This window comes from Geospiza fortis, unplaced genomic scaffold (assembly GCF_000277835.1).
Source record: "Geospiza fortis unplaced genomic scaffold, GeoFor_1.0 scaffold443, whole genome shotgun sequence".
Taxonomy (NCBI): Eukaryota; Metazoa; Chordata; class Aves; order Passeriformes; family Thraupidae; genus Geospiza; species Geospiza fortis.
In genome coordinates this window covers 1,506,398-1,528,555 of record NW_005054335.1, presented here as the reverse complement: position 1 = coordinate 1,528,555, position 22,158 = coordinate 1,506,398, and the positions used below count along the sequence as shown (strand labels likewise).

Here is a 22,158-nt window from a genome sequence, read left to right as displayed (position 1 = left end):
ATATAGTCACTAACAGTTAATTTCAGATTGGCAAGAAATATGAAAACAAGATTGTCCTCCTCAAAATCTCTTGTGGGATTTTTTATTGTAGATGGTACTTCCTCTCCTTCCCATTTAGCCCGTTTGCCTCTCTGTGGATGCTGAGGCACCCATAAAAGGCAACAGCTACATGTTCTTGGCTTTCTGTCCTGGAGGGTCTTTTATTCTTTTATGTAAAATAACATGATCTCACTTCTCTCCTTTTCACATTTGATTCTACTTGAGTTGTTTCTGGACTGTATTTCACTGAAGAACACTGATATCATACTGTAGCTTGTTATTCTTCAGAAGAGGCATGATTAAGTAGTAATTTAATGCACTGAAATCAAGCTAGGACTTGATTTTCACTTTTCAGATCTCCCTTGTGTCAAGAGCAACAAATCCAGATATTATCATTGTTTTGGTGAACCTGATACTGAACGTACAGATATCCACAGCTTTCTCAAAATAGTTTAGCACTCACCAGACCACTTGAACTGCAATGCAATCATAAAAGGTGGTGAGCAATCTTTGATCTACATCGGGTCAGAAAATCTGGGCAAGGTGAGATGGTTCAAAAATAGAGCAGATATGTCCAAGGAAGCTGTGGTGGTTTTAATACAGAAGAGCAAGAACACATGATTCAAAATGCCATTGATACACAGTGGACTACAGTGTAATAAACACTGCAATGTATCAGTGTCCTCCTCTCTAGGTGACATGGAAGCTGACGGGTGATTCGTTCTGGATTCCAGATAGGATAGTGCCCTCATCTGTATACAGAAGCAAGAGGGAGTGTAAATACTGCAATATGCCACAAGCTTCTAAATACAGACAGAGGCATTAGCCTTTAAAGCTAGAAGAAATTGTTCACATCACTGCTAAACTCTCTTAACCAGAATGCCTGGCATACTTGTTCACATCTTAATTTTTCAAAGGAAATAGAGGTTTGAAAATAGAGTATCTTTCACACAGCCCCCAAATTTAAAATTATCAGTTCTCCATCACCAAAGAACATTGCTAAAACATGCACTGGCCCACATGAGATTAATGGCTGTTACATAAAGCACAAGAAAAATTCTCTGTAGCAGACCAAAGATTATACACTGCATTGCAAGCTATTAGCCGTGGTAAGTGGTGAATCCTAAACTTCTCCAAATTTCTGACCTTTTCTTCATAACATTTCCTATATGACACTTGAACTCACACCATATAACCTATGCCTAGGAGGAGATGAAAGTTCTGTATTAAGTCAGAAGCTAGTTGAACATGTTCAGTACAAAAGTTCTGCTTCCTTTCCTCAGGATTTGCATCAATTTGTCTCTTCTATCCCACTCACAGAACAGTAATTAACTCTCCCCCTAATAATAAGGAACTTAGAGATGCATGGACAGACAGAGAAGCAGGCAGGAAGATTAACACAAGGATAAGAGAGGGTGACTGCATAACCTTTACTTCATAATTAAACTGTCATAATTTAATATAAAATCTAATGAGAGAAGTAACTAGAGAGATATTCTGCTGACCTATTAGGACACGCTTAAAAAATAGTGGATGTTTTTTATAGTGGTTAGAAAAAATTCACTATATCCATTAAGGAGAAGGAAATCCCAAGTTTTAGAGACCATGAGGAGAGTGAGGGACTTGCCCCTGTGGAGCTTCACAGGGAAACTCCTCAGGGTTTTTCTTTCTAAAGGCCATAGTAAACACAGATTAAGGTTTTCTGGGTCTCTCTAGACTTTTACACGAATACCAACTGAGTGATCTTTAGGACATGCATTGAAATTATGAGATATAAACAGGACAAATAGGAGTTCTGTCTTATTTGAATAGAGGGGAGAAAACATACAAGACGTATTTACATCAGTTTGACACAAATGTACCAGCTTAAAGTATGATTTTATTGTTTTGCAACACTCCTCCCCTTGAATCAAAACCTTACTTATATTCTCAGGAGAAGCACTGGCTGAGGATGCCTGTCAGGCCTTAAATCCAGCTGGCATAGTCCATGTTGGGTTCTCTGGCTAAATTTTGGACATAGACCATTTGAAGGAACAAAGCTGCCAACTGAATTGAAAAGCCCAGGAGGACAGTGGCTGTAAGGTATCCCTGAATGAAGCTCCACGTCAAGAGCTTTCATCGCACTGCTTTCATCTCCTTTCATCACACTGTCATATGAATTTACTCTATTTTTAAAGAATTGTATAAGAAAGAAGATTGACACTAAGGTAGTCTTCTGTTTGGGTAAAAAAATATATGGCAGCTTCCTTTTGCAGTGTAAGCATATAGACTGGGATTAAACACTGCATTCACTCATTTCTGCATACAAGGCTGTATACTTCCTGTCCAATAGTGTGTCTCAGCTTAGATGAGACATTTGTGTTTTGTTTGCTGGAACACAATTATACCATATACAAAACCACAAATGAAAGACAGAGAATAAGCTGATGGACTACGCTAACTGCCAGGATTTTCTTTTCTGTCTCAATAACATTTCATAGTTGAAGCCAAATGTGCACCCACAAAACTTATTAATTAAGTATGCTGAAGTATTCACATTGCTCAGGTTCACATTTTAGCAGCAACGAAAAATGATTCTAGATTGCACCCTGATAAGGTAATGGTAATGGAACTAGCTATCAGAAGCTGTGCTTTGAGGAAAGTGAGCAGCAGTGGCTGCCTGCTCCATGCAGTTTGATACTTATCATCATCATCTGCATTTGAAAAATACAAATGGGTTGGTTTGCAAAATTGATTTTGTGAGGTCAGAAATCATAGTGTTCCAAGTCAGCTTATTCTGCAGGAATAGTGCTTAAGTCATATCATCTCAATTTTTAAAGACTTTGAGAAAAAATATTCTAGCCCTGACATAGCTTAGGCCTTGCTTGAAAAGCCAAGACTAAATAAGTGTAAGTTGCAGCTCTTAAGGTTTGGCCCACATTAAAAAATTAATGTGTGGGTTTACACCTTTTTGTGGGGTTACACCTTTTCCTAGATAGCCAGTGGGTTATTTGTGATTTGCATGCCTTTGAAAGGGTAAGCACAATCTGAGGGATGATTGGGCATCTCAGGCAGGGTATAGAGTCTATGACACTGTGAGCAGGCTGGGATTTAGGGTTGAGAGAACAAGCAATTAAAATTGGTATCAGAGCTATGAGCTGTAGAAGAGGGGGTTGTTTTTCCCAGAGCATTTTAATTCTGTGAACATGTACGTAAGAGGATTGTTAAAAAGAGCTACTTGAAACCACAGAAATTAGACCCTGAATGAAGCAGACTCTCATCAACTATTGTCTGAGTGTTTCAGAGCACCACAATTTTCTGTAACAGTGTGCAGTTATGTCCTCCTGATACATCTGTCTAATTCAGCAACACAGCTAGCCCTAATTAGTGAAAAAGTATTGCTGTAATATTGGGAGTTCAGTACAGTTAATCTAATCAAGTTTAACCAGATGAAGGAGGATTGGTTCCAAAAAGCCACAGCACCTGAGAAGTCCATTATCCCAGCCAAAAGAATGCTGGTTATAGTAATTCTCCTTGGACTGTCTAACTAAGCAAGTGAGATTTAGAAAGACAGACTGAAGGGAGAAAAAATTTCTCCAGCATAAATGTCACTAGTGAAAACTTCAGATATAAGTCTTTTCAAAGACCCCAATTGACTTCATAGGGAGCATAAACCAAGTTACTCCACTATGATGTTCATTAAGAAAAAAAAATTGAATTATTACATTTGGCTAATACACATATGTTATGTACTAAAATACCTGGAGTTTTCTAGATACAACTTGTATTTTATATAAGAAAATACTTTAATTTTTCATGTCACCTTTTTAGCATCTCAGGTCCTGAAGATACACTTGATTAGGCTTGAAAGAAGCCTTTGAATTCTTGAAACCTACACTGTTGCAGTCATCAGTGCTAAGTTACCCAAACTGCAATCTTAATTCAAGCTAAACTGCATTAGCACCCAAAGTGAGAAGCTCTCTCAAGACTTGGAAAAGCAAAAGGATCACACCTATTACAGACTAAGGAACTGGAAAGAAACAGTATTAGCAATTCTAAATCAGTATTTTGAGGTTTAATTCAGGGACTGTCAGGTACATACTATCTGGCTATGTGTACGCCCCACTGTGCATTAATAGCTCTCTTTCATAGTGCCTCTACTTTTGAACAGATTTAAAAAATAAAAAGATTTTACTGGGTGACAAGGGCTATTTTAGGTCTCAGTGACAGTGATCTGAACTGGGACTTATCAAATCCAGAAGCTTCATTCAGAATTACTGTGTGAGCTAGAATCAGAATTGGCTGACTATCTCAAAAAAACAGGAATTATTACTATTTTTTCCCATCCAATATAATGTGCTGTAGGAACATGACTAGGCTTCTTACATCTACCCAGAAAGTCTCCTAACACCTTTGGAAGAGTTTGAGGACTACCAGGATCTCTTATGTCAGTCCCAGCTACTTTTCTCAGAAGCTTAAACCTTTTCCAAAGACATTGCACTCACACATCTGACTTGTGTAATCTGCCTGAGGAAATCACACAGGTAGTGATGTAGTGGGCCATCACAGCATGATGTGTAGCAGCATGTAGCCAGCATGATGTGTAGCATAAGAAACTGCAGATAACTCAAGAAATCACTTGTATCATATTGTCCTAGTCATCCACCAAGCTTCAATGCTTCAATCCTGTCATTATACAGCAGACCATTTAGATTACAGGAGAATGGTGGGCAACTAACTGAGCAACTGACCTCTGTGAAGTCTGACAGAATTACTCAGTCCTGAAGGGAAACAGAACATGGCCTTGCCAGAGGCCACTGCTGCAGGTGGGTTTCCTTCTGAAATCAGTAGCCCTCCTGGGGGTCACCGAGGCAATGGCAAGGGAAAAGAAGCTACACTACTGTGGAGCTTTTTTGTGTGCGTTGAAGGAAGGGCTGGATTAAGCCAGAGGAGATAGGACTTTGAATGAGAAAAATGCTGGACTCAATCAGAGGAGTCCAGGCCAACTCAGCAGCGCCACTATTGGACTGTTCATACAACCAAAACCATAATTTAGCTATATCAAGCCTGGAAAACAAACAGGCATCAGAGACTACAGTGTGGTTCTGTTGTTTTGGGTTTTTGTCCTCAGGTTTGAGAAAATTAGTGATTGGGTTTGCTATACATGACTGGTAGCAACCAAGTTAGTGCCATTTAATGAGTTACTATTAGTGAGTTTTGATTGCATTAGCTGACATACATGAACTTTTACCTTGTATCAAATTAAAATAAAATGTGTTTATTGTGCCTGTAACTGCTTTTAATCGTCAGGTATTTGGTTGCTTGCTTGTCCCTGTCCCACATGCTTAAGTGTTTAAAACTGATATGGGTGTGTTACTTCTGAAGAATAAGACTACGTGACTTTCCATGTGGGCCTCCGACTGATGCAGGCTGAAAGATTTTTTCCCTCCTTAAAAGAAATAGCAGAGCTGCTGAGAACAAGGCACTCATGCAATGCAACCCAGTTGGAGAGAGCTTGCTATGAGCCAGCCACAGAGGGTTTCAGGGTTTATAAAAAATGGCCCCTTAACTAAATGCAAAGGCCCTAAATACATGTAAGAAGAAACAAGCTGACTTCAAGAAAAACAAGAAAAAACATCAGATTTTCAGGTGATGCACTTTCAGGGATTGAACTCTACAACTAACTGAGCACTAGGGCCATTAAAAGAATTCAGAACATTCCGTTTGTGTCCTGAAGGGTGGAGTGACAGCTAATGTTCTTCTGGGTTGTGAAATAAATGTGACCTGCACATGTAGGTGATCACTGAGCCAGAAAAACAGTCCAAAAGAGATCCCTGTAAAACATTCAAGTCCCTTTTTACAAAGATGCCTCTCTTCACACTGCCCCTATCCTCCAGTATTGCTGGCACAAAAAATGCACGCGTCCACCCTCCCCTCCACTGCTGATCAGTGTTGTAAACCCAGGCAGCTGTGGTGTGATGTACCTGAAATCCCCACTAAGAATTGATTTTGGTATCCTATTTTTAAGAACATGCCATCTGTGACTGAAAAGATGTAGGAATTCAGTCTATTTTGGTTGTAACTTCAGTAATAACTTATTTTCCTTCAAACATCCATTGTATCCAGAGAAGGGAAGAAAAAAACCTAAAACATTTAAAGTGCTTAAAGGGGAAGTGATGTGTTTAACAACTGAGAGCTGTTTGGAAAATTGTAATCTCTCACACAAAACCAGTCATGATTCTGTATTGACTGAAAGTAAATAAAATATATTTGCATTTCATCAAGAAAAATTCACTCCTGAATAAAAAGCGGATAAATTCTTCTCCATGCAAAAATGCTTTCTTTTTGTTTTCCCACATAACCAATTTCCTGATCAACAAATAAAGTTAACACAAATTTATTATTCAACTTTAAGCTAGTTGCATTCTAAGTTGAGTTCTTTGTTTTGAATTCCACCTGTAAAATGTGTCAAACAACCAGAAAGGACAGTCATCTCTTTTTTTTTCAAATTTTTTTTCATTTATAGCTCAAAAAAATATTGTAAGTGACTTGCAAATGACTTTGATTCATTTAAGCTGCAATCTGCAACTTCATTTAGGGATCTTAAAAAAAAAGAAGCAAAATATTTGTCTGTTTTTCCTAAAGTGATATAAATATATTTCTTTACATGAACAAATAAATGTCTCAAGCAATTTAATGTATTTTTTAAATTAAAGATTGTTTCTAAACAGAGTCACACGTAGAAAATGCTCCTTTTTTAGAGCAGGCTGGACTTTGAGGTTTAACTCATAATTTTCAGCCAGTAATAACCATGAAATAAATATATCAGAGATTCCTAGAAAAGAATATGATAGAAAGGAATTTCAGCTGCAGATTTTCTGGAGAATAGATAATTATTTCTAATTTTTAAACTGAAGAGCAATTATTCTTCTCAGTAAACTCATGTCTTTGCTGCTGTCCTAGAATCTTGGTTAGCGCCTTTCATGAAAAAGGTGTATTTTTTCTTCATAACTTAAGATTCATAATCACAATATTTGATTAATAAAACCAGGCCTTACTGGCTCAGAAAATAAAGAAAAAGCTTGCCTTAGAGGATAAGAAAATATATCCTCTGTAACTGTACACAGACAGCAGCAGAGGGATGCTGCTGTCTTCAGAAGTTACTGACAGAGTGGCAGCAGGTTGTCCTGGCCAGGGAATGGGTGTATGGTGGCCATTTAGCAGATTACCAAACCAGTGACCCTGCAGTTCCCCTCAGTTCCTTGGCTGGGTTCTGTTCCTTTAATGCATGTAAGCAAGTTTTAATAGAAATCAGAAAATTTGGTGTAATATTACTAGTTGGAGCTGATGAAGAAAGCAATGCCGACCTTCTCTAAAGAAAGCTGTAAAACTCCCCCACAGCTGCTTTTTTATGAGTGAGGTTCAACTGGCCAAGTCCTGAGGAAACCAGGATGGCTGTGATGCGCCGTGCTGTGTTCTGAGAGCTTGTGGAAATGGGAGAAGAACAGACCTAAATGAGAGGTCAGAAGAGGTCTTCTTACACTCAGAAACACAGTGGAGCTTGAACACATTTGTCTACTGAGAATGTCTTGGTTCCCTGGTCTAGACTGCTATCCTCTGGGCTGCTTTTTCTGAATCACAGGGGGATTATACATGATTTTGCCCTTCAGAGTGGCATAAAACATGGGCTGTGATGCAGCACTGGACAGCTTATTGGGTTTTTATTTTCTAGGAACCTATTTTTTAACCTGATTAGAGACGTGGGTTCTGCTACAACAGAAATTCTGTACTAATTTGATCTCTTCCTCCATTAACCAGGGCAGTGATCCCTTAACAAGAAAGAGTATAAAAAGTGTTATCACTTCAACTTCTTCCTGTGTTTGCAAGTTCTGGACAGCAACAGCAGTTGAAACAAGTCAGCACTAAGCAATCAGACCACCTCAGCAAGACATCCACACAGCTCTCTGCTTCACTAATGTCTTCAAATATAGGTCTGACAATTTTTCCAATAATGATTTTGCACATCTTTCATCTAGATACTACTTTCTTTCTCCTCTATGTTGGTGTTGGGAATTGGGGTTTTTTGTTTTGGTTTGGTTTGTTTGTTTGTTTGTTTGTTTTCCATTCTTTATTTTCCTTCTCTTTAAACTTGTTTTCCTGTCTTTCATCACACACCCTGAACTATAATTCCTCATATTGTCTCACTACCCCTCACTGCCTCATTCAGTTACTTTTTCTCTTGCACATCCTTTTCTCTGCTGGAAATCCCACAGAGAGGCTTCACAACACACCTGTGCTCATCTGCCTTGGACCTTGTATCTTCCTGTCTAAATTATTAACCTCTCCAGTTCACAAACTTTAGCAGTTTTTCCTAATCTCTGTATATAATCTGCATGTTCTGCTTTTATTATTCTCAAAGATCATGTTATTTCTTCCAAGAGATAATTAAAACAATATTACTGACCCCCACTCCAATTTATGTGCTTTTTTTTTCTCACACTCAGCTGCTTTTTCTGTGGAAGTGCACCCACTGTTGTCCTACTAACCTTCTGTCATCAAAGCAGCTTCGTATTCATCCTGTCTTTTTATTCTTTTCCATAACTAATTCATTAAAATATACTTTACATTCTCTGACTTTACAAAACTTTTCACCTGTCCCGTCCCTGTCCCTTCTCTGCCCTTGTTTCTTTACTTTCCATCTCAGCTTCCTGAATGAAACTCCGTTTGCTTTCTCTGTGAGGTTTACTATTTTGAGCATAGTGACTTGCATTGTATCTTCTCCTGAGGATAGTATCTGACTGTATTAGTCCCTTGTTTATCATCTTATACTTTGGCTTTTTAGGTTGTTTGTAGCAGAGCCCATCTTTTCATTTTGGGTTTGCAAACAACTGAGCACAACTTGTTCCCTTTCTTGGTTGGAGCTGCATACAGCACAATAAATAATGACATGATGAATTTAGCACTTTAGCACTGCCATCCACTGGCTGTCTTAACGTGACATTCCACATCTAGCTAAAATTTTGAAGCATTGCTACTGACTGGAAAGTATTATTCTAAGTACAGTATTTCAGAGTAATGGAAATGCCAGAATTCTTTATGTTCTACCCCTTTCAAATACAAGACGTATGCTTTTTCCTTTGTCTTTTTCTTTACAAAGTGAAATATTGAGGCTGATTGAAGAACCAGGGGATCTAGACTAAACTGCTGTGTACAATTAATTGAATTGCATTACCTGAATTATGTGTATATTTTGTAATATATATTGCTCATATTTAAAAAACAAACAATACTTAAGCATGTATATATATGCAAAAGGGAAATAGGATAATTTGACACTAACCTAAAATTTGGTTACTTCCTCTGTCAACCCTGTCATCTTCCACTTCATTTAGCAAGGTCCTGCATCAGAATGGTTTCATTATTTTAATAATATTCAGTGAGTTTTCTTTCCATAAGCACATTCAGTTTATGGTTGAATACATACATAAGGACTTTTGTGACTTTTATTTTTTATTCCATGCTATTTTATCTTTTTAAACTTTCCCCTCTTTTATTCCATGTCTTTCTTTCACTTAATTTCTGTGATACAGCTAAGTTTATTATAATTAGACTTATTGATAAATGATTAATATTCCATGGTGAGAACAACTTGCCTTTTGCATTTCCTAATGTCCTCCCCTCCAAAACAGTGGCAGGAATATTTACCTTCTTAGTACAAAGGCTCATCTGTGACAAGAGACTTTGAAAATCTATCAAGATGTGAGGTCAAATAAATTTTATATGTAAATGTGTTTCCAGAAAATTTGAAAAGAAAATAGAGAGGGAAAAAAGGGGGAAAATGTGTGCTGTTTCAGTAATTATATTGTTTATCCAATTTACTGCCATGTGCTGAAATATTACCCAAAATTCTAGGAAATTAAGTGGATTATGAGTTCAAGGATGGAGCACTAATTGAATCTTTCATTGAAATGACTCATCTAAGCAATGCAGTCAGCTGGATTGTCCTCCTGAATGTAAAAATCTTTACAAATGTTATCCTGGTACAGGTGCCATAATAAAAGCTTGAATGTTCTCCCACCATAAAAAAGAATATCTGTCAGAGGAAGATTTGCTGGAAAGGGGTTACTATTCCCAAGAAAAATGCATTTTTTTATAACAAAGTAAGATTTTTTTTTTGTTCTAACCCATTTTGCCTCAACAAAAACTGGTTACATTTGGCACAAAGCTTACTGAGTATTTCAATCCACAGATCTTAACTGAGTCATAGACCTTACACTAACCCTCTCTAAAGGCAGGAAATGTTCTTACCTTGAAACTCTACATAGAAAAAGAGCTGTAATTAAACAAAACAACAGTTCTAAAAATTATATAAGCTGAAAAAATAGGAGTGTTCATTTATGACTTAAAGTTAAATATCAGCTCTAATTTCACTAATTTTTATGAAAACTCATATTCTTTTTTTGTGTCTACAATTCTTTTCAAAGGTTATATCTAGTAGTCTTTGCCTCATTAAAAACCAGCATTCACTGTGGTATTCTGACAAGCCTGATCCTTTATTTTAGATATCTATTTGAACCATAAACACCAAATTGGCCATGCAAATTGGAGCCATTTAGGCAAAGAAAACCCAACCAAGCAAGAAAGAGTTAATAATTTCTCCTTCTTAGAAGTGACTAGAAGATGGAACATTTAAATATTTTTGGCATCTTGCTAATAAACAGAGATTTGCATTACTTCCACTATGCATGGAACCTGGGGACCACACATACTTGAAAAGCATGACTTACTACCAGAAAATACACACTTCACAGAATAGTGAGAGATGACAGAATCAGTTTCAAAAGTTCTTTTGTTAGAAGTTTGTCCTTTAGTTAAGATGGTATTTGAAATAATTTTTCTCTCTCAAATATATTATTTTCTTCCAGCTGGTAAATCTTTTTTCCAAAAATTTAAAAGAATGCAGTTGGAAATAAATGTAATCTATTTCTTAAAATACTGAAGAAGCATAAATTGAGTTTGTGTTGTTTCTCTTGAAAATAACTTAAGAGACAGAAAATAGCTCTCCTTACTGTTTCAGTATATCAGTATTGACTATCATTACTATTCTGTCAAAGCTAATAGAGCGCATAAACATGTCAAGTACACCCTCATGATATCCTTCAAAAAGCTGCAGGAACAAGTGTAATCTTCATTAAAGAAATAAACAAACAATTTTCCATTACTTCACTGGTATAAATGATTACAGTCTGACTTAAAAAAAATTTCTTGTGCCTGCAAAAATCTTGATATTGGACAAATTACAGACTAGAAGTATTTCATAAGGTACTTACATATCACTGGCAATGGAGGAATTCCTGGACATAGACTTTGGAGACAGATCATAATCACTGTCTGACCGGTAAAGGAAAGACTCCCTACGTTGGCTGTGGACAAAATTTGCCTGAAGAATTAGCCCTGACCCAGGGCTTGTCATGGGGTCCAAAGGACTTCGTCCTGATGATGTACCATTGTCTACATCGAAACTGCAACAAGAAGAGAAAATTGTTTATGTTATTGACATAAGAATTTTAAAATATAATAAACACCCTTCTGATAAATTATCATAGCTAATTGCTTCTTGATAGAAATGGAGAAATAAAGACCTGGTCATATCCACTGCTACAAAAAACCACAAGCCACTCAAGAGAGATTCTTTAAAATTACTGATCAACAAAAAACCCCCCAAGGCCGAAGTAAAAGAAAATTGGCAGACAAAAGTCCCATGCTATTAGAAATACAGGAAGCTTTCTACTTCTTTGCATGTAGAGTATCCATGAGCTCTATACCAGAGGAAACATGATATTTCACTATTTACTTCTCCAGGTCCCAACTCTCCTGAGCTGAACACAATTATCCTGTCTCCCACTGCTGAGGCAGCTGAGGGCTTTTTCCTTATTGAGTATCCAATCCCAATGTTTTGTTACCACAAAAATATTTCAAGTGCATACTTTTATCTTGTCCCAGTAAAAAAATGTGGTGACATTAAGGCATAGGCGTGTGTTGGAGCACATCTGCCCGCATTACGTTTGCTGTTTTACAAACAGATGGAAGCAGTGAGTCCTTTGTTAATGGCCAAGCAGAAGAACTTCTGTAGCCATTTGTGTCCTTGAACCACACAGTTTAGATTCAGCACTTTTGGTTGTTGTGTTTGGTACAAAGAGTGATAAAGAGGCTTATCATTCCTAGAGAACATTTTTCTCTAGATAGGCTGAAGGACAAGGGAAAAGAAAGAAAGAGAAGGAGAGAGTAGATGTTGTTTTACATAGATGGTAATTTTTCTACAAAGGGCTTTGAAAATCAGTGCAAAGACCTTGAACAGGAGCCTGCAAACACTTAAACACTGGTAAGGGTGGGTAGTGCTGAGAGGATGTGTTCATGGCAGTCCGTGTTGCTTGACAGCCCAACAGCTCCATCTGGAACTGTACGGAGGCTTTTTGCAGCACGTGGCTTCATGTTTGGATGTCTGTGGTATGCAATCTGAGAAGTTACACATGTGTGGATTAGCAAGACTACCTCTCTAGGCTCATTTGCCATAGTAATGAGGATAAAAATAACACTGTTAAAGCATTTAAGAATGAGGGATGAACAGAGGATCTTTCACATATTTTTTTGAACATAAATAAGCATTAGCAGTATATTATGCATTTTTGCTGAACCCATATAAAGTATTCATTTTGGAAATGGTGTTCATGTAAAGGACACCCACAAGTCAGTTGCTGATTAGACTTCAGACTATCACAAGTGTCACAGCTGGTATATGCTACTCTGTACCAGCTTGTTTTACCTCCCATTGACCTGAGGCTTCAATGAGGTTGCCACTTCAATCCTTTGCTGAAGTGACAGGATTCCTGTGACCTTTTTTCCTTTCTTAAATGAACTAATCAAAGAAATATATATTGCGTATTTTGACACAGATGCACACTGCCTGGCAGAGGATAGATTTTGGTTTCATTGTTTATTTATACTTTGCACACACCCCTAGAACTGCAACCTTACTGCCACATTCAGATTATATTATTTTCCTTGTATTCACCACTTACAGTTTGAATGTGGAAAAGCAAATGTAGTTGGTTTGGGGTTTTTTTGTTGTTTTTTTTTTTTTTTTTGTTGTTGTTTTCTTTTTTTGTTGTTGATGCTTTGTGTTGTTGTTGTTTTTGGGGGTTTTTTTTGGGTTTTTTTGTTTTTTTGTTTTTTTTTGGTTTGGTTTTGGTTTTTTTTTTTTTTTTTTTTTTTTTACCTAAATGCAGAAACTATTATTTAAAAACTTCAGGAGAACACAGTACTTTCATTCTCTTTCCACTGTAGTTTTCAGAACAATTACCTGTCAGTAAATCCAAACACATACTCTTCTTCCCAGAACTGATTTGATTTGATTTTGCCTGTGTCTTTAAATGTCCTACTGCTTCATGAACCTCAAACTAAGAAAGCTTAAACCATGACACAACAAATTAGAATTCTGGGACAGGCCTTCTAGGTGATCTTGGACTGTGCAGAGTTCCTCTTTGCCTTTCAATTCCCCTATTTGTTGCATCTTTGTGATGACTGAAATCTGCTCACAAAGAGTATTTGAGAATGTATTGGAAGCATACAAATGTATGTATGAACGCTAGGGTGAAGTGTCCTTTGCAGCTTGTAGTGTCATTAGTTCATAACCACATTACCATTGTTACTAGTATGACTACTATTAATTGTTTCCAATCAATATATTTTTAGCTTGAATTCCTAAATATTGCAGGAGCACAAAACAATCACAATGCTAATGACATGTTTAGCTCATCATATCCAAATTTCCTAACATTAATATTTTGTTTCCTGAATGGCTTTTATGCTCTTTAAACAGCTTCAAGAAAACACAAACTCCTAATCAATACATAGTCTGTATGTTTTGTTTTTGTATTGAGGGCAGGAGGACAGATAATTTCCTACAATTTTAGGTAGAACAGAAGACTGTTCTCAGTAAGACTAATTAGACTAATTTCTGCAATGGCAGTATCATTTCAAATATATATGGGCTTGCCTGGGAACTTTAAAACAAAAGTTAAAGGCTGGATATAAATAAATGAAGATTAACGTAAGTCCCTCTCACAGAATGAAAATTTTTAACTGAATCAAAAGTATTCAGTTGGATTAAACAAATATGGTTTTATTTGCAGTTTTGTTTTATTTTCTTCATCCCCCTTTTTTGGACATTACGTGAATATTATATTACCAGTCATTTCTTCCAGTCAGAAACTAAGGCAGGACTCTACAAATGGTTTCACTGTCTGATTGTAACATAGTCAGTTTTTAAAATTTAGAAGTGTGTTAGGTAGAACTGCAGATTAATCGGGGAGAGGTCCTTTGGTTTGCATCACCAGGTAAAGACAAGCTTGTGCAAGACACTGCTGTTGCGACAGAAATTTTATCCTGTTGTACTGCGTGGAGACCACTAGATGGGTGTAAAAAGTAAAGAACAGGATCCAAATAGATCAGCTGGATTTGCCTTGTGCTGTTCCAAGAGAACGTCTTTTCCGAAAATATGTATCAAGAAAAATAGTGTTCAGCTCTACATTCAAAGGAAACTGTGAATAGAGAACTTTTTTTTTCAGAAACCTATGCTTATATTAAAGAGTTTCTGAAATGTTATAGTAGTTAAGTGTCTTATTTGGATCTTTCTGAGATATTTGCCAACATTTTCAGGTACAAAAGCTTGTGGAATTCTAAATCAAAATAAGAGTTATTACAATGAAAATAATATAAATTGTTTCTCTGTTTATCACGTCTTATTTTTAAGAAACTGTACTTCCGACTTCAAAAGAAGAGAGAATCAGAATGGGGAATTGAAAACTTCCACACCAGTTTTTTGCTCTTTGTTGTTGCAAACACTGAAAGAATCAAAAGTTTAAGGCACAAAATAGACAGGCTCTTTAACTTGCCTAAACAGAAATTGCTAAAAGTCAGTTGCGCTTACTTCCTATTTATCTTTTCACTCTCAGTAAGTTTTAAGCCACAGCAAGAATATGCTGTGAATTAGAAAGAAAAAGGAAACAGAACAACATTTTCATGGAAGTTGTTACTAAAGAGGACAGGAACTCTTTTGCTTTCATTTCACAGGTAGTAAGTGGCAATTTAAAGACAGAGTTTTACACCATTGCTCTGCAGCCAGCTCTGGGCACTTTGCATAATGCAGGCAAACTGAAACTGCCTTCAGTGGCAGGCATTTGGCACAGACATCACAGAATTTTATACCTTCAAAGAGCTTTGCTGCAACTCCAGAGATGCCAAAGCCCTGAAAAGTCAATGATAATTCAGCAACTTTTGTGTCTGCATTTTGACAAAATGTTTTAAGTCATTAGTGGATAGTGTTTATCTTAAGAGCCTGCCTTATTCAGTTTTCAATGCTGACAAACTACATGAGACGAGATTCAGAGTTTTTTCCTTGTTTGGCTATTCATCTTGTTTGCACTCCTTGCCCACTTTCTGTCATCCATGCTCTGTACTAAGATGGGGAAAAAACTGGGTGATTTGTAAACATTCATGGCTGATCTTCCTTGTGCTCCTAACACAAGTACAAATAAACCCACAAGCAAACTTTAGGAAGATTATTAGAGGTTTGCTTCAGACAATAATAGGACTCTGTGGCAAGAACAAGAGAGGTTCTGGGTCCTGATCCTGAATCTTAGCAACACTTCTTCATTGTTAATGACTGCACAGCTTCTTTGCATACTGAAAGAAACTGTGGACTTCCTTTTGAGTCCCTAAAAAATGGTTTCCTACTCTCTGCCATGCTAAAAGAAAATATGTGGAGGCCTGTATATAAAATACAGATTTTAGTTACATAAGGAATAATGGCATCATAATCACTATACCCAAGAATTTGTAATTAAGGCTGAATAGAAAATCTTAGTGTTGGTTTTCCTTAGTACTGAGAATTTAGCACTAATCCTGCAGCATTTTTTTGTGGGGGGGCAGCATTTTCTTTAATTTTTGTATGGTTTTTTATTTTTAGAGAAATATGCAATACTAGGAGAGAGAAGGAAATAAATTTTACCCTAAAATGAAGATCTTACTAGACTTTTAAAGAATGCAAATTGTACTCCTGCTATTCCCCTTTGTCTTCACACTTTCATCTTGGAAACTACAAGGAGGGAGAGCCAAATTAATTGAACCTCTTGGGGACATCTTATCTTTTAAAGCCATCTTTAGCATTACAGAGGGACAGGCAAGTTCTAGAGGAGCAATTTTTTTCCCCATCAAAGGAGTCCATTGTCCTAGTGTCAAGCAATCTCTCCAGCCATCTGTGCTATGACCTAAATACACATCTCAATGTCCTCACTTCCAAGAAGTCGTGTCCTGTTTTTTTCACCTGGTAGCACAATCTAAATATTACACAAAAAAGGTGCATTTGGTGTAGCAGCTGTAATTCACTGAAATTATCAGAGAAGGCCTGCCCTGCAGCAACTCCTTTGGAGCAGGATCTAATTTAGAGCAAAAGCGAAGAAATAAAACTGTAAGGTCCAAGGAAAGGGGAAAGTATTTATCGTTTGTGCCCCAGGACAGGAGCCCATCTCTGAGGAAGGAGGCCTTAGCAACTAGAGAAAGGGAAGGAATGGATGTTGCCTTCAAAAGCAGAATCTGAATCTATTTCTTCGATTGCTTCAGATTTAAATAAGCAGTGGGTCACCACAGCTGATGGAATGCATCATGAATATGGAGGATTGTAGAGAAAGGCCAGAGTGTGCCTGTATCTAAGATTGCTTGGTAGGTCTTTGTGATTTCACTTGGGCCTTTTTATTGCTTATTAATAAACTAAGCATTAAATTGTGACTACAGCTGACTTGGGTGGCCCCTTTCTTTTGTCAGGCATAGTTACCCCTAACTGAGAGATGAAACTTTAGAAATTTCTTTATCGTAAAGAAATAAGTTGCCACTAGTTTGCTCCTGCCATAGGCTCCCAGAAGATTTTAGATGTTGAATAGGCTAACCTGCAGCATCAGAAAAAAATCAAGTAAAAACTGAGTAAAACTAAATCAGTAGATTTATGTAATTGAATACTAGGAAAATTTTTTGTTTGAGACCTTTAAAAATGTTTCCTTACTGACAGTGTCTACCCAGTGATGCAGAAGAGTCCACATCTGGTTATCTCCTTTCTTTCTGTCTTTTCATCCAAGACTAGTTAAAAAAAAAAAAAAAAAAAAAAAAAAAAAAAAAAAAAAAAAAAAAAAAAAAAAAAAAAAAAACCCCCCCAAAAATGGGGGCAAAAACAAAAAAAAAAAAAAAAAAAAAAAAAAAAAAAAACAAAAAAAAAAAACACAAAACAACAACAACAAAAAACCCTCACTAAAATGAGGGAAGAAAAATAAAAACATTTGTATTGATATTGTAGAAGAAATATAATACCTACTCTCTACATTTGAAGAAAAAATTGTTTATATGTGAATTGATATTTTTATTTTCTTTGTAGCAAAATTAAGAAAAATTTTTGCTTTCCATTACTTAAAATATTTCCAGTCGATTGTGACCAAATGATATTAGAATAAACCTATGATCTAAATCTGAATTTTCATGTACCACTGTAGAATTCACGCCAAATATCTGGTTGTGGCTTTGAGTTTCCAGTTCAGCAGTTCAGAAAGCAAGCCCTGTGATTAACTCCATATTTAGAAGTGATGTGGGTAGATTTTCCTGTACCAAAGTTCCAAGCAAAAGAATAAAATATGGCATTTTATGATTTTTATTTTTTTTAGCAGTAGAACTTGGCTTTTTCTCTTGACATAGCTGTATTTAGAAACATTTGTGTGTAGAAGGCTAATAGCCCCAAAATTATAAGACAACATTAAAAGCCCAGGAAACGGACAAATGTGTAGGACAAAAGATGTGTAGGATAAAAAAACAATGAAGTTTGTAAGAAGTAATCAACTCAAACATGTTAACAAAGGAACTCTAACTATCTGTTTATCTTCTGTGTCATGTTTTTCTAGCAAGCATCTCAGGAAATCTAATCTCTCAAAACAAACTGCTTCATGTTTTGTTATGAAGTTTCCAAGCAAGGAGTTTCCTCTGAAAGACTATTCAATTTCTTTGGTACTCTAGCTTTGAATTGTTTCCTGGTACTCAACTGAAGCTGTGCTTTCCACAACGTCACCTCATTATTCCTAATTATACCTCAGTGGTCTATCCATTTGGCATGAAACTCTTTTTTAAGGCACCTAATACATGAACTTGAGTGTTGTGCTCAGCTGTACTGGGATTCCCTTTGTTATTCCTTTTATTTTTTCCTCAGAGAGAATACCATCCCTCACCTGGCAAGTTTCATTCTCTAAACTTGGTCTTGAGAGTGAACTTCTTTCTACAAATGTGATGCTCAAATTGAATGCCAGATCCTATCACATGGATTTGATGTTTTGATGTTTCTTTGAAGCTGAAATAGTTGTCTTAATTTAGTATAGAAATAATTCAAACAAGAACCATAAGAGAAATGAAATGAGAAATAATTTCCAAGAAATGTGGTAATCTGTTCATGCTTTTACTAGATTTAAGTCACTTTATATGGTTCTTCTGATCTAATAGACCTAAGGGGATTAATATTTCTACTTTTAGATAACAAAAACAGCCACCAAGCCTCTATTTTTATGCTTCTGCTAAAATCTGTGGCAGCTTGGGATCTGAATGAGAAAATCTGCAGAAAATGTTGAAGAATTAGAAGTATTTTGGGCAATCTGAGAAAAAAGAATGTTGAAAAACAGAACCACTTGATCCAGACATGAGAAAGACTAGGCAGCAAGCCCTGGGGTGCTCCAAGTACCCCACAAGCCTGCTGGTCCCTGCCAGCCTCGTATGCCATTGCTGCAGGTACACTTCAACTGCATTTCTAGGATTGCAGTCTCAGCTGGACTGATGGGTCCCCATTCTATTATTGTCATTATTTGATTGCAGTCTATCAGTTACCATTCACTTAAGTCATTAAATGGGTTTATGATTCTATGTTCCCCAGGGATGGGGAATACACAACCTTCCTGGACAACTTGTTCCAGTGCCTCACCACCCTCACAGGAAAGAATTTTTTCCTAATATCTAATCCAAACCCACTTTCTTTCACTTTGAAGCCATTCCACCTTGTTCTGTGAATTCATATGCTCTTGAGAATGGTCCCTCTCCATCCTTCCAGTAAATTCCCTTTAGTTACTTGAAGACTGCAATTAGCACACTCCAAAGCCCTCTCCTCTCCATACATATCTTACTCTCTTAGTATTTCCTAATGGGAGAAGTTCTCTATCCCTCTGATCATCTTTGTGGTCCCCTCTGGATGTGTTCCAGCAGGTCCCTGTCCTTCCTGTGCTGGGAGCCCAGAGCTGATGCAGCACTGCAGGTGGGCTCTCAGCAGAGCAGAGCAGAGGGGCAGAATCCCCTCCCTGGCCCTGCTGCCCACACTGCTCTGGATGCAGCCCAGGACACGTGTGGCTCTCTGGGCTGGGAGTGCCATGGCTGGGGCATGTCCAGCCTCACAAGTCCTTCTCCCTGGAGCTGTTATTGATCTGTTCATCCCCTCAGGTGTTGCCCTGACCCAAGTCCAGCATCTTGCACTTGGTCTCACTAAATTTCAAAAGATTCCCATGCACCCACTTCTTCAGCCTGTTTAGGTTCCTCTGGAGGGCATCAATACTGAACTATCTTCAGATCTTTTTTTAAAAAATCACTTTACCTAGTTTATTCAAGTTCAAGAAAAATTGTTTTTCTTTCTGGGGTGAGTTTGGATCCAAATATACCAACTTCTTTTTATGCACCACCACTTTCTGGGCAGTATTTGTGGGATACAAAACCAACTTGCACCAAGTGACCATATGGCATGAATTTACTGTAATACACAGTGCCATTAATTTTCTCTTATTTTAAATGCAGTAGAATAAAATTTCAAAGCATATGAAAATGCTTATTAATCAATTATTAAAAATATGCAAACCATCCACCAAGAATGTTTCCTAACTCTAGTTAAAATGCAGTTTCCCTAAGATATTAGCAGAACATGGTTGAGAACGAAACTTGTGCCAGAGATGGAAAATCCAATACACTGAAAGATCTCAGCCTCCTCTTTCTGTGAATCCAGTCAAATGCCATTATCAAAAGCGATTAAATTGCTTATATATTCTTTATTAATTACTAGTGTGATAAAGCAAATGTAGGAAAAACAGGGAGTTTCTCAGACCTATAATATTTGAATCAATACCCTACAGTACTGATGAAAACACAGAGTCCATATAATGGGTAAAAATATTCCAAGGGATAACACTAATATGCATTATGAAGTTTCCCAGCAAAACATGTCTTTCTGAAACATCATCATTTACAGCCTCAATGGTGATAAAGGCTATATCACAGACGGCATGGTTACACATATCCTGTGACTAGTGACAAAGATCTCTTGCAAGGAGTACCTGTGACAGAAGGTGGCAGGACTAAGCATTCGTGGTTGCTTCATGCTATTTTCCCATACCAGAAAATACAGCACAGGATGATAGAGCCATAGACAGGTTTGGTTTGGAAGCGACCAAAAAATGATCTTGTTTCAGCCCACCTGCCATGAGCAGGAATACACCTTCCATCAGATCCGTTTTTTTAGATCTCCATCCAGCCTGACCTTGAACATTTCCAGGGATGGGGCATTCCCAACTTTTCTGGGCAACCTGTTCCAGAGGTTTACCATCCTCACAATGAGGAGTTTCTTTCTAACATGTAATCTAAACTTATCCTTTCTCATCTCAAAGCCATTACCTTGTCTCTTGTCACTGCATTCTCTCATAAAATATCTCTCCTGAGTGTTCTTGTAGGCCCCCTTCAGGAACTGGAAGATGTTCTAATGTGTCCCTGGGTCTTCTAAGTCTCCCTTCTCTTCTCCAGGCTGAACAAGCTCAGCTCTCTCATCTCATCTCCCTAGAAGTGGTGCTCCAGCCCTCTGATCTTCTTTGTAGCCTTCTCTGGACTCATTCAAATAGGCCCAGGTCCTTCTTAGAAAGAGATCCAGTGATCCAGGAGGTGTGACCATTATGACAAGAGAACCTGCAATCCTCAGCATCACTTAGTTCATAATTTTTAAATCTTTGCACAACTGACCTTAAGCAAAAATTTCTTCAAAAATTGTGCATTGAAGAAAATGGATAAGGGCTGTGGACAGAAAGGTCCAAAGAGAAGAAGTTCTAAAGCCCAAATGATAAGGACCTTGCACATAGAAGATTATTTGTTTCACCATTCCAATGTACACACATAAATATCAACATGAAATCAAGGCCAGCTTCAGAGGAGGGTGGACAGGAGACAGCTAGATAAGAAATTGCAGTTGTTTGTTTAGGTATTGTTCTAGATTGCTCACAACAATGAAAGCTCTAGGTAAAGGACATATCATTATATTTGACAGGAAACATTTTTTTTTCTCACACCATTGTAGCATTTCTCTCATTGCAATACGTAATTGCTGGGAATTAATCACAAACAAATTCTACTTCCACAAGAATTTGTGTTGGGATATATTAATAGTAATTATCATTGAAGGCAAACTATACGTTTTGTAAAGGGTGAATGCTCAAGGTACTAAGACCTTCAGAGTTATAAATTTTTTATACTTTGGTTTAACAAAACTGTTTCATCCTTTCCACTTCATTTCAGTTCTTTAAATTTTGGGTATTGGATTTTTGTCTCTTCCTCTTCCCTAGACTTCTACTAAATGTATTAAGGTATATGTAGTGTTTTGAGTTCTGGAAGTTCTTTGCCACATCCAAACAACCTTTAAAGGGTAACAAGTTCAGGAACTAACCTTGGAAGATTGCTGAGATGAATTATGTTGTGCGTACACACACTTCTGTTAGACCCTGAGCGCGTTCACTGAGTGCATGTAATGTCAAAGAAAATTCATGTCAATAGTCCAAAGCAAATTATAATCTACAATAATGAATCATTTAAGTCTTGTTTTTCCTGATTTTTAGGACATTATTTGAATGTTAAATATATTATTACAATGCCTAATAGCATTACCTAGGAGGGCTGCCTGGTGTTCCACAGTATAGGACTATGTTTTCTTGTTGCTAAATTACTAAATTCTGTTCTGCAATTTTCTTTCCATATCTTTTAAGA

General features: G+C 37.1%; 1 protein-coding gene across 1 annotated transcript in view; it reads right to left on the bottom strand.

The window, feature by feature from the left end:
- Positions 1 to 22,158, bottom strand: part of LOC115947972 (cAMP-specific 3',5'-cyclic phosphodiesterase 4D-like) — a 230,855-nt gene that overhangs the window by 6,423 nt on the left and 202,274 nt on the right. Inside the window, exon 2 of the mRNA XM_031057814.1 lies at positions 11,349 to 11,540. Coding sequence (XP_030913674.1) covers positions 11,349 to 11,540 — 192 coding nt within the window. The remainder of the gene's footprint in view (positions 1 to 11,348; positions 11,541 to 22,158) is intronic.